The sequence below is a fragment of the Aphelocoma coerulescens genome, unplaced genomic scaffold (assembly GCF_041296385.1).
Source record: "Aphelocoma coerulescens isolate FSJ_1873_10779 unplaced genomic scaffold, UR_Acoe_1.0 HiC_scaffold_39, whole genome shotgun sequence".
NCBI lineage: Eukaryota > Metazoa > Chordata > Aves > Passeriformes > Corvidae > Aphelocoma > Aphelocoma coerulescens.
In genome coordinates this window covers 2,318,297-2,331,335 of record NW_027183733.1, presented here as the reverse complement: position 1 = coordinate 2,331,335, position 13,039 = coordinate 2,318,297, and the positions used below count along the sequence as shown (strand labels likewise).

The window sequence follows — 13,039 nt, the reverse complement described above, 5'->3', positions numbered from 1 at the left end:
GAGTCCCGATCTGGTATGAAAAGCAAACCGAGAGAGGGAATGAGTGACCTCCCTGTTTTGGCAGCGTGAACGGGAATTGTACGAGGAGCAGATGAGGGATCTGAAAAAGAAGAATGAAATGAAAACACTTGAAATTTCAAGAAAGGAAACAACGCAACAATTGGACGCTGAAAATGAAAGAAAACAGGAGGAGTTGGAGCATGGGGCTGCTGCTTTGAAGGAAGGCAGAGGAAATGCTCAAGTCCTGTGTGCTCCACTGGCCAAGTGTAAAATTGCCAAAGAGGCTCTGAAGAAACACTCAGCCTTTCTGCAGGGAAAGAGTCATCCCCAGGTAGGCACTGGCACTGATCTTCAGTCCACTGCAACGTCTCTCAAAGATTCCAATGAAGTTTCCCATGAAGAGGTGGGATTCTAAATCCCTGTCAGTCTAGGCCTGCTTGGGCAAAGCAGCCCGGGCTGCAGCAGGCAGCCTTGTGTGTCTGCCTGGCTCCAGCCAGAGACCATTGGCTGCCAGATTGTTTGCTGGCACGCCTGGAACGACTGAGGCAGCTCTGGAGCTGCTGTTCAAATCAGCTCCAGGCCAAAAGCTGGGCATGGGGAATTGCTTCTCCTGTGCCCAGGCAAGGGCAGGCAACACGTGTGGGTTGGATTTGGTGTGGAAAGGAATGGAGCAGGTGAGCAGAGTGATGGACTGAAGTGAGCAGAGTTCTGTAGCGAGGGCTGAAGAGCAGCTGCACTGCTGGAGCTTCGAGGATGCTTCCCGAGATGGAGATTTCTGAGGGACAGCTCTTGTGGTGTTTGAAATAAGGGAATCATCTCCTCTCTGAACACCCAGCAGGCTGTTGGAGCAGAAGGCAAGCGGCTGTCTGAGCACTCCAGGAGGGGTGTGGAATGTGTGCGGGACCAGGTTGCAGCAGCAGCAGCAGACAAGCCAGAGAAGCGTGAGCTCAGGAGAACTTTTGAGGTAAAGTGGGCTTTCACTGCCTCTGCAGAGCCTCAGGCTCCTCTGGATCATGACTCGTGTGCCCAGGCAGTGCTTTGGAGTCCTCTGCTTGTTTCCTTGCCTCTCCCTGTCCCTGCTGTGGGCACACCCCTTTGTTTGTTCTCTCTGTTGTGGCAGCCCATGGCTTTCACAAAGGCACCTTCACTCCGCTGCCTCCCTCCCTGGCCCTGTGTCCCCGGACACACACTGGCCTCTCCTGCACAGCCCCCAGCGAGAGTTCTTTGCCCCCAGTGCTGTCTGGTGCAATTGAGGGTCTGTGAGCAGAGATCTCCTTGCCTTGATGTCCAGAGGTCCTTTTGCCCCATGTTTGCTGACAGGTTTCTGTGACCCTTTCTCCCATCCAAGGTGCAGGATGAACATGAAGGGAGGAGAATCAGAACTTTTAGGAGAGTGTTCCCCCCAGACTACTTTACATTGCCTGTCTCCCAGTCTGACCAGAAAAATGCATCAACCTCTGAAAGACAAGAGTCCTCCAGTAGCTCAGGGGAGCTGCAGCCCCCGTGCTGAGGCACAGCCTGTGGAGAAAGGGGTCAGTGGCCAGAATGCGTGCTTTGGGAATCAGAGCTGGGTTCCTAAATCCTGTCGGAACTCTCTCTCCCAGACCTGTGGTGGCTGAGGGTTGTATGAGGGAAGGGTTTGCCAGCCATGAACTGGACTTGTTGATCATCTGAGCTCCGTTCAGGGGCAGTGTGGGAGCCTGTTCCTTTCCCCTTCCCCAAGGGCAGAGTGTTGGTGAGGGCTGGAGTTGGAGGCTGTGTCTGCCCCCACAGCCGGTACCGTGGGGCTGCGGATGCTCCTGCCCACGTGGGCTTGTCTGAGCTGGGCTTTCTGCCTCTTTCAGGTGTCCTTGCTGCAGTCACAGCTGGCCCGAGACCGGCAGGAACCCCTGGAGAGCTGTGCAGGGAGCAGGCAGGAGATGCTCTCGTTGAGTCACAAGGACCTCCTTACTTCCTAGGCTTGTCAGAGAGGAGACAGGGTGCAGCTGCATGCAGTCGTAGCCTCAGATTTTGTCCATAGTTTATGTTTAAAGGATTGCAGGTGTAATTGTAGGATTGTAGGATAATAGGTGTAATTGAACCTTTATACAACTGTGTTCCATAGGATGAAGGATATATTTATAGAAAAATAAAGTGTTTATTACGACTACACAAAAAGACCTTTATCAGAGTTATTGACTACCCAGTACAGAGAACTATAACTTCCGGTAGAGTGCATTATATTTGAAGCAACATGGAAGCAGTTATATTCAAGCCAGCAAAACCAATTAATAATTAAAGATTGATGCTTCTCACCCAAACCAATGACCGTGGGCAAATATTTCTGTCAGCCTCAAGGAGTGACCTTGAGGGGCATCCTCACTCCAGGGAGGAATCTGCAGATGGGAGACACGTGACATGAACCACTTTGGTGAGGGCAGGAGAATCCTGCCACATGTGGAGCTTTTGCATTTGTCCTTAGGAAACTGCAACCTGTTTTTTCTCCGAGTCACAGAATCTCAGGCTGGGGGAGGCTGGAGGCACCTCTGGAGGTCACCTTGCCCAGCCCCCTGCTCCATCAGGGCCACCCAGAGCTGGCTGCCCAGGATGTGTCCAGGCGGCTTTTGAATCTCTCCAGGGATGGAGACTCCACCACCTCCCTGGGCACCTGCACCAGTGCTCGGCCACCCTCCCAGTGGGAGGAATTCTTGATCCTGGAAACACTCAAGAACTGGCTGAGGATGAGAAGGTCAGGGGTTGAGGTCCTAGTTTAGAATAAGGTAACTTAGCAAGGTGAAAAGCAGAATCACAGCCCTGGCTGACAGGAGATCAACTGAGCGGGGAACTTGTGATCAACCTCATCTCAGAAAGGAGGAATGTGGAAGAAAAAATTGTGGAAGAAGAATCAAGTTATCCAGAAGGAGTGAACAGACATTGCTGTGGAAGCAGTAGGGGAGGGGGAGAATAGTCAGGGAGCTCTTGAGCCAGGCATCCACCAGGTCTGAGGACCAGAGGAAGCTACAGGAGCTGTCTGTCATCTTCAAAAAAGCCTGGCCATTGAAGGAGGTTCCTGAGAACAGCAAAGAGTGTTATACCAGTCTTAAAGATGGGCACAGAAGAGGATCTGAAGAACTACAGGCTAATCAGCTCCTTTGGAATCCCTGGGAAGGTGATGGAGCAAATGGTCCTGGACACCCTTTCAAGCAACTGCGAGGGAAGGGCACTGGGAAGAGCCAGCACAGATTTACCACGGGGGAAATCATGGCTGGCCGACCTGATGGACTCTGTGAATAATGGGGGACCAGGGAGGGTTTTGCTGACACTGCAAACCATTCAACAGCCACACAGTCTCCTTACAGCCGGACTGGTGAGGTACGGACCGAGTGAGCGGCCAAGTGAATGGAAAACTGCCCGAGCCAGCGGGCTCAGTACTGCTGGATCAGGTGCAGGAAGTGGCCAGGCTGTGGTGACACCACTCACTGATCCTCCCTGGAGCCGGTATTACTGTTGATTAACGACTAATATTTACATGCAGATGATGTCTCCTCTAAGCAGATGTGTGTCATGAAACTTTACACCGGGTGTTTATTCCGTCAGGATCATACACATTCATTACAAGGTGCTTCCGGGCTAATACATAAACATTACTTTCCTAGAACTAATTTACCCACCTCTGCCCCTTACTGGAAGTCCTTTTATGGTCTTAGAGGGTTGTCTAAAGGGGTCTCTGGTGGTCGTATTCGCTGAGAGCCCCCAAAATTGGAAGTGACCTTGCCTTGAACTTCTCTTAGGGCATGCACTGGTGTTTCTTGTTACATAACTTTGTCACAAAACCCACTTAGGTTCCTTATTATCTGTTTGTCCACTGCTTTCAGCTCTGTTTAGCATCCTGTGTGTCTACTTTTACATTCTTTTATCTAATTTGCTAGTTAGTCTTTAAGCTCTATTTTGCAACCGAAAATTTCTATTCTCCATGTTGTCTGTCACAGTGAATGGCAGCGATGCATCTTCTGGAGAAGATGCATCTGGAGCCAGCCCCCATTTCTATGGTCCCTGAGGCTGACGGATGTGTCACGCACTGATGTCACGTCCAGCCTCAGCTCAGCTTGCATCCCTTGCCCAGACAGGGGAGACCCACAGGCAGGAGAGACAGAAGCCGTGTGCTCAGGCTACCCTGCCTTGAAGGCACATAAGCCTCCGCTTTCTACAGCTGCTCAAGGGTCAGGGCACCTGGCAGTGAGCCTTCAGCACCGAGTGATGGCATCCCACTTTTGCAGTCTTGGCCCAACTGGATGACCTGGTCTCCTCAGGAGCTGCCCTTTGGCCTTGTCAGGGACCACCCAATGGACATGATGCCGTGGCAGCTTGGCACTCCCTGGATTCGCCATCCCTAGCGTGATGTTTCTCCTCAGCATAGAATCCCCGACTGGTCTGGGATGGAGGGACCTCAAAGCTCATCCTATGCCACCCCTGGCCGTGGGCAGGGACATCTGCCTCCAGACCAGGTTGCTCCAAGGCCCCTCCAACCTGGCCTTGGACACTTCCAGGCATGGGGCAGCCACAGCTTCTCTGGGCACCCTGTGCCAGGGCCTCCCCACCCTCCCAGGGAAGAACTTCTTCTAACCCTGCCCTCTGGAATGGAAAGCCATTCCCCTTGTCCTGGCATTCCAGGCCCACTCCCCGCTCTCCTGGAGCCCCTTTAGGCACTGGAAATGGCTCTAAGGTCTCCCCGGAGCCTTCTCTTCTCCAGGCTGAACACCCGCAGCTCTCCCAGCCCGGCTCGGAGCAGAGGGGCTCCAGCCCTTGGAGCATCTCTGCAGCCTCTCTGAACTCACTCCAGCAGCTCCACATCCTTCTGATGCTGGACCCCAGGGCTGGAGGCAGCTCTGCAGGTGGGATCTCACCCAAGCAGGGCAGAGGGGCAGAATCCCCCTGTCCCCTGCTGCCCACGCTGTGAGGTCAGTCCAGGACATTGGGGGTTTCTGGGTGACAGTGCAAGGGGCTGGGGCACGTTGAGCTTTTTATGCACCAACACCCCCAAGTCCTTCTCCACAGGGCGACTCTCGATCCATTCTCCGCCCAGCCCGAGTCTGTGCTTGGGATTGCCCTGATCGCTCTGCCCCGCCCCTTTCTTCACCCGCCGGCCAATCAGCGCGCGGCTGCCCTTGGCAACAGAAGAAGCGCGGCAGCAGGGGCGGCTAACGCCAATCAGCGCGTGGCTCGGGAAGGGCTGAACCAATGGGAGCGCAGCGCGCCTCACGGCGACGACCAATCAGAGTGCGGTGGCCGTGAGGGACGGGCTGGGGCGGGGGGGGAATGGCGGCAAGAGAGGGAGAGGGGAGGAACATTGGGCGGCCTGGTGGGGCCCGCCCGCCGTTTCGGAGGCTCCCAAGCGCTTCAGCTGCCGTCGCACGGTCCCCCCTCCGCACCGATTTGCTTGAGAAGGGAGGGGCGGCTCCTGCCGAAACCGCGCTCGGGGAAAACTCCCCACAGGGGTTGGCTGTGCGAGGGGAGGGCGTGGGTGTGCACCAGCCGTCCCCGCCTCAGCAAAACGTCCCCTCAGGGGTTGGCTGGGCGGAGTCACGACAGGACGGGACGCTTCAGAAGGACCCAGAAAAGACCCCAAACCCCTTCGGAATGTCAGGAAAACTAACCCAAAACCACTGGAGGTTTATGTCCAAAAAGGAGACAGAGAAATCCTGTTACTTTATTCACATAAAGGGAGTGATCATGGTCATTTCCTGTGGGGTCTCTCAAATTGTTGGAGGATCCAGCCTTCTTTTTATCCTAATTTCCCGGCCACATTTCCCTCTGTCTTTCCCCGTTGGCTGAGGTACTTGAGAGGTACAGACTTCCCGAATTGCCTAGTAACATACCCCCTTCCAATGTGTACTCTCCCCTTCCCTCTCCCCCCCTCCCCCCTGTTTTCTTTTGCCTTGTGTTTCTGTTCTTTTTCTCTAAGTCCAGGGATTTAAGGCAGTCTTGAGTGAGTAACACTCCCTGTCAATTAGTGGAATTCCTATGGAATTTTTGGTTCCTCTTATTGAAGAAGGGGCAGTCAATAACTACCTCATGTAAGCACAAGTTAACTATTGGGAGACAGCAATGTTAGTTCAGACAGAAGATGTTCATTACAAAGCCTGAGAAGCCGAATTCACCCTAATCTTGTCAAGATAGAGGGGACAAGGATCATCTCAGAGATTGCTGAATCATCCCTCAAAGGACTACGCATGCCCAGGGAGAAAGGTGAAAAAGTTCACTGCGAGGATGACTACTGGCCTCCATCAGAAAGACCCCCGAGGAAGAGGAGAGGCCTTCCTCAGCGCGACCACCAGGACACACAGCGCATGCGTGGCCCATATGCTAATGACTTCCGAGAAATAATTTGTGTAACCACACCTGTCCCAAGGAATGTGATGAATATTCATAATTTAACCCTTAATACTGTGTTGTAGAGAGCACCAGGTGTGTGTGTTTGGAGGAGCGATCCCCACACACCCGGCGCGCCGAATAAAGCAAATACCCGCTTCTCTGACTCTGTCTCTGAAGTGTCTCCTGGCCCGGTTGCGGCACGATTCATTATTGCTTCTTTTACCTCTCAGTATGTGGCTTTATCTACAGCAGGCCCACAGTTTGTAAAGACAACTTCTCATTCTTGTCAGGAATTTAAACAAAACGGACGAAAATGGGAGTAAATGTGAATAAATATGAGTAATTTAGGATGATATTTATGTTGTATTTCAAAAGTGGAGGGTTAAAAGATCATTTGGGCATTAAAACACCTCAAAAAGACACAAAATGCCTCAACCACATTGGAAAGTTTTAATAAATGTGACTAAAATAGATCTAAATTGACTGAATTTGAATAAATTCAGGACATGGCATTATTTCTGGAATGTGGAGGATGAAAAGGCAATTTTGGTCCTAAAATGCCTCCAAAAAGCCCTGAAAAAGCACCCAGAAGCCTTAAGAGTCCCGAAGGAGAGCTCAGCTGCTCTCCAAAGGCCACAGGTTTCTGGGGGTTCTTATGGATTTGGGGGTGTCCCGGGGATCTCACCACAGGCCACCATGAGTCCCCAATGCCGGTGGCTCTGGGGAAGGCGCATTCCCGGGGTTCCCGAACCCCCCCACACCCGAACCCTGCAGGGGGGGTCCAGTGGTGCCGATCCACATGGAACAGGTCGGTGCAGTTCACCCGGACACTGAACCTGCACAGGCGAGAGAGCGTGGCAGGGGTGGGGCAGGTGAGGGGCAGAGCAGGGCAGGGGCCAGGCAGGGGTGAGACAGGGTGGGAAGGATGAGGGGAAGGGTGCGGCAGGAATGAGCAAGGGGTGGGGCAGGGGTGGGGCAGGTGAGGGGCAGCCCAATAAGTGCCCCCAGAGACCCCGAGAGCTGTCGCAGGATCCCGTAACTCACCTCATGTCCCCCTGCTGAGGACCACCCAGAGACCTCCGGGACTCTGTACCCCCCATATCTTCCTCCCCAGCGCCCTCAGGACCTCCCAAGAGCCTCCCAGGACCCCCCCAGGATGCCCCGTACCTGTCAGTGGAAGGCTGCTGCCCCCCCTATCTCCCCACCAAAGACCCCCAGGACTCTGTACCCCCCATATCTTCCTCCCAGACCCCTCCAGAGCCCCCTTAAGACACCCCAGAACTTGGCAGATACCCCCCCAACCTGTCAGTGTAGGGCCCATACCCCCCAAGCCATCCCAGGGCCCCACAAAACTCCCCCCAGACCTCCCCGGACCCTCTACCCGACCATATCTCCCTCCTAGACTCCCCAGGACTCTGTATCCCACATACTCCTCCCATATCTCCCCCTAGATCCCCTCCCAGCCCTTCCCAGTACCCTCCCCAGGCACCCCCCTATATGTGGCAGTAGAGGGCTGGTGCCCCCCCGTAGACGAGGAGGGTTTGGGAGGAGGGTGGAAGACCATGGAGTAGCTGGTGGGGGGGGAGGGGGGGGCTTCCCCCCCACCCCTAAACCCCAACCACTCCCACAGATTCCCTCCCCCCTCCAGCGGGAACTGGAGCAGCTCAGGAGAAAACGTCCTCGGGTGTGCAGCCTGGGGACAGGACCCCCAAATCAGGGGGAAACCCCATGTTATAAACAACCCAGATCCAATATGGAAATGAGTTATTAAAAATTTTATTGAGAACTATAAAATTCAGCAAAGCAAAAGGGATTGTGCTGGGAGCATGGCCAGGGGCCAGAGGCTCAATCACAAAATGGTGGTGCTACCTTTTATACCCCTGTGGCTGCATCAGCCTTATGCACACTGATGTACAGTTTTGCATAGTCTCACCCCACGTCACTCTTTTAGGAGCCGGCGCAGTTCTGTTGCTGTGCTCGTCGGGGTCCTCGTTGGATGGAATCCCACTCCTTTTGTGAAAAACGAGGTTCACTCTGCTGTTAGGATTTAAAAGTTTAATAAAGGACAATAGGGGACAAAGACAATAAAGCAAAAGTCACGGCGCTGGGTGCTTTGGCACTCAGCCAAGAGCGCACCTGCTATTGCGGAGACACCCTTTACACACCTGTCCTATTGCATCAGCCTAATGCATATTCATAATCAATCATGCCAATTCAAACTTCCCCCCCAAACTAGTTTACATGTTCCAGGAACTGTTTAGCATGGCTCCTCCTTGGATCTGCCTTTTTAGAGCACGCGCATTTCCTGGCTGTGGTTTCAGTCAGTTTTTATTATCACCTCCAGGGTGGGCTTTGGTCGATGGTTTCTGCAGACGGCAGTTGCCGATAGCTGGCATGTCAGTAGCAGGGGTCTTCATCATCCGTTCATTGGATGTTATCCAACCAAGCAGACAGTTCAATTATCGCAAGCATAACTGTATCAGCTATTTCACTGTTATGTCTAAGTTTAGTTAATGGCAGAAATAAAGGCATTAGTTATTGTTGCAAAACTGTATCTTTATAACAACGATACTTTAACATTAAATACTTTAACATTGTTATTTAAATACTTTAACATTATACATATAGCATCCATTTTAACATTTGCGGAAAGCCAATATTATAGTATGTATTTATCACACATTTATGGCTGTGTCTTCGAAGTTTGGCTCGCAACAGCGTGTCCCACTTACAGAACTGACATTACAGCACACAAACTCATGCAGCCCTTATAAAAAAACAACTTTACAACCAGACTATTTTAACAACATTAAACATTTTAACATATACCATTGTCTTAATATTTCCCAAGGAAAATATCATAATATTTAATATTATAACTCATAATGTAATTCATAACCCATAAACATATGGCAAAAGCCAACTCTCAATAAGTTGTTTGTAACACCCCACAAGAGTAGATGGGACCCCCAGATCCCCCAGACCTCCCAAGATGGGAGATCCCCAAGACCTGCCCACCCCCTCAGATGCAAGGAGAACATGTCCTGTGGGGGACCCCAAAATCAGGGGGCTTTAAAATTGGGGGACACCCCAAAATCATGCTGTAAGACCCCAATATCAGGGTGACGCCCCTGCCAAAGAAGCTGGGACCCCCGAGCTCCCCCACATGGGAGGAAAATGTAACTGGGGGAGCATGAAATCAGAGGAAACCCCAAAATCAGGGGAACCCCCCCGAACGCTAGATGGGACCCCAGAACACCAAGACTCCCACAGAGCCTCCCCCCCTACCCCCCCCCCCCCCCCCCCCCGGGTGGAAGGAGAACACGTCCTTGGATGTGTGGCCTGGGGGTGTCACCAAAACTGTGGGAAAAACAAAGCCCTCACACAACATTTTTAATGTTAGAGAGTCAAGGCATTACTTTATTCTGGCCAGGATATTGTTCTGGCCAGGATGTACCCCAGAAATCATCTCATCCACACATAGCCCAGGTGTGCAGAGAGAATCATTCCATGACACATGGCTTCTACTAGATTTTCCAGATCTTTTATACAGTCAAAAGTCATAGAAACAAATTGGGTCAGTGTTCATTGGTCCCAAGTGAGTGTAGTTCTTAGCAATTGCTCTCCTATGGAATCCAGATTTCTTCTCTTCTGATGTTAATTAGATCTTCATTCCTTGATTTTCTTATCAGTCTTTTCTGGAGGAGATGTCTCCAACTCTGCCAGAGGCAGAGTCTGGGGTAGATGTTCATAGATGGCCGCTGATGTTCTGTTGATGTTCCGTCGATGGCCTTCATCTCTTTGGGGCTACTCCCAGTCTGTTGAAATGCTAAGCCCATCTCAGGCCTCACCTAGAGAAACAATGCCCTGGAAAGAAGCTTCAGTTCCCTTCTCCGGGGCAAAGGTGAAGAAACCTGGCTAAAGTTATATAAAAAAAGTGGTTTTAAACTGGTTGGTTTTCCAACAGGGGGGGTCCCTTGGGCGTTTCTAGGGGCTAACAGGGGGGTTTGGGGTGGCTCTGGAGACATTCTGGGAGTCTGTGGGAGGTGAGATGGGAGTTTGGGGGGCTCTAATTAGCTTTTAATCCACCCTAGGCAAAGATATTAATATTCATAATCCTATAAAGTCTTTGTTCTTCTTCCCAAAGTTCAGGACTTCAGCATGACTTTGGCTGAGCAGCAGTCCGTGCCAATTAGTAAAGCTTACTAAAATAGATCATTTGATTTAGCTAATTGTAATGCTCATGGATCGTGTGTTTTACAGGGGGCACATACTAAGGGGGGACACGGATAGGTGGATCGGGAAGTCCCAAGTACCTTCCAAGTACCGCAGCCAACAGGGAAAGGGAAGGAGGAGAAAATGCGGCCAGGAAATGAGGAGAAAAGAAGGCTACTTGCTCCAACTAATTGGGAGAGACCCCGTTGGACACACACCTGACGGACTTTCTCCCTTTCTCCAAATCAAGGCAATTTTACAGGACTCCTCGGTCTCCTTTGTGGACACGAACTTCTAGTGAGGTGAATTTTACCCACTGCGGGGTGGGGGGCACAGGAGCTCCTCTGCCTGGGGAGGGGGGAGTATAAAGCAGTATAAACCAGTCCAGACTGGGGCAGGTGGGGAAAATTCAGAGTCACAAGGGGCCAGTGGCAGCGAGGCAGGGAGGGGCGGGAGTGATCGGCCGGGGAGGGGGAGAGGGGGAAGTTCCAGCCTCAGCCGGACCCCCCTCATTGACTGACAAGTGGGGAGCGGCTCCCGCCCAACCGGCGGGCGGGGAAAAGCGCCCTCAGTCATTGGCTGGGCGGGACAGGGGGCGGGGCGAGAGCTGTTCCCGCCTCAGCCCAACTCCCCTCAGTCATTGGCTGGGCGGGACAGGGGGCGGGGCGAGAGCTGTTCCCGCCTCAGCCCAACTCCCCTCAGTCATTGGCTGGGCGGGACAGGGGGCGGGGCGAGAGCTGTTCCCGCCTCAGCCCAACTCCCCTCAGTCATTGGCTGGGCGGGACAGGGGGCGGGGCGAGAGCTGTTCCCGCCTCAGCCCAACTCCCCTCAGTCATTGGCTGGGTGGGTACCGGAAATGACCCAACAAAGCCTCAAAACCTTTTCAAAACTTAACAAAACTGACAAAAATGGAATAAATTTGTATAAGTATAGAAAAATTTAAGGCTATATTTGTTACATTTAAAGAATGGAGGGTTGAAAAGGCGGACTGTGCACAAAAACGTGGCAAAACCAAGAAAACCCCCAAAACCCCTTTAAGAATCCCTCGGGATTAAGTGAGATTAAGTAGAAGCATAATAAATATGAATAAAGAAGTTAAAGCTATACTTAACATATAATTAAAAAATGGGGCGGTGTGAAAGGGGCTTCGGGTGCTAAAATGCTTCAAGAAGGCATCAAAAAACCCCAGGTGTTATAAACGAGGTGGGAAACCTTTTGGCAGGCTAACTTGTTTATTAATTAGCAACTGAGAACGAGGATCCAAGATAAGCTCAGACCCTACACTACAAGCCAGAAAAATGAACAATGTGACACATCGAGTACTCCCTTGGACCACAAGTTTCCACCAGAGAACCTGGTACAGAGCACTTGGTCAGTTTTTATTGTCTCTTGTCACCTCCAGGACTGGTGCGCTTTCAATCTCACTGATTGGCCACTTTCCGGTGTTCTGATTGCCTTTTAACATGGTGCATCCTTGACCAATCATTTCTAATTGGATCCATTCTATTGGTCAGCTCCTTTTCCAGTCAGGGTCTTGGGTACTGATATCGTCTCATGGGGTAATGGTTCTAAAAGGATCCTTCTATAAAGTCCATCAGGTTCCTGTTGTACCTGCCTCTAATGGTTATACCCATGCATTGCTTCCTGTACACACGCGCACTTAACTCATTAGCTTATAACTATTTAAATTCATAGTACATTAATTAGGCACTTTATTTAACAATTCATCAACTAATTATCGATATATAGGTAACCAGCCCGGGAAAGCCAACCTGCTATAACACAAGCACCAAATTCCCCTCCTGCCGGGGCTGGCTGTCCAGCAGCTCAAGTAGGAGAGTCCTCCAGGAGCTCAGGGGAGCTGAGGCCCTCGTGCTGAGGCACAGCCCGTGGAGAAAGGGGTCAGTGGCCCGAATGCGTGCTTTGGGAATCAGAGCTGGGTTCCTAAATCCTGTCGGAACTCTCTCTCCCCGACCTGTGGTGGCTGAGGGTTGTATGAGGGAAGGGTTTGCCAGCCATGAACTGGACTTGTTGATCATCTGAGCTCCGTTCAGGGGCAGTGTGGGAGCCTGTTCCTTTCCCCTTCCCCAAGGGCAGAGTGTTGGTGAGGGCTGGAGTTGGAGGCTGTGTCTGCCCCCACAGCCGGTACCGTGGGGCTGCGGATGCTCCTGCCCACGTGGGCTTGTCTGAGCTGGGCTTTCTGCCTCTTTCAGGTGTCCTTGCTGCAGTCACAGCTGGCCTGAGACCAACAGCACTGGCAGAACTACACTGAGAGCTGTGCAAGGACCAGCCAGGAGCTCAGACCTTCACCGGGAGCTGTCCTGCTCCTTTGCAGCTGTGCTCAAGGAGCCCAAAGCTGCTGTTCTGGAAGCAGAGACTCGAAGCTGCATCGGTCTCTGAAGCTGAACTTGGCAGTGACATCCCTGGGCCGTCAGTCTCTGGAGAGAGTCTGGAGAGGCCCTGGAGAAGGCAG

At 52.1% G+C, this 13,039-nt stretch overlaps 1 protein-coding gene across 1 annotated transcript in view; it reads left to right on the top strand.

Annotated features, from left to right (window-relative positions):
- Positions 1–13,039, top strand: part of LOC138101669 (centrosome-associated protein CEP250-like) — a 57,909-nt gene that overhangs the window by 20,746 nt on the left and 24,124 nt on the right. Inside the window, exons 15-16 of the mRNA XM_068999443.1 lie at positions 65–403; positions 809–964. Of these exons, the coding sequence (XP_068855544.1) occupies positions 65–403; positions 809–964 (495 nt within the window). The remainder of the gene's footprint in view (positions 1–64; positions 404–808; positions 965–13,039) is intronic.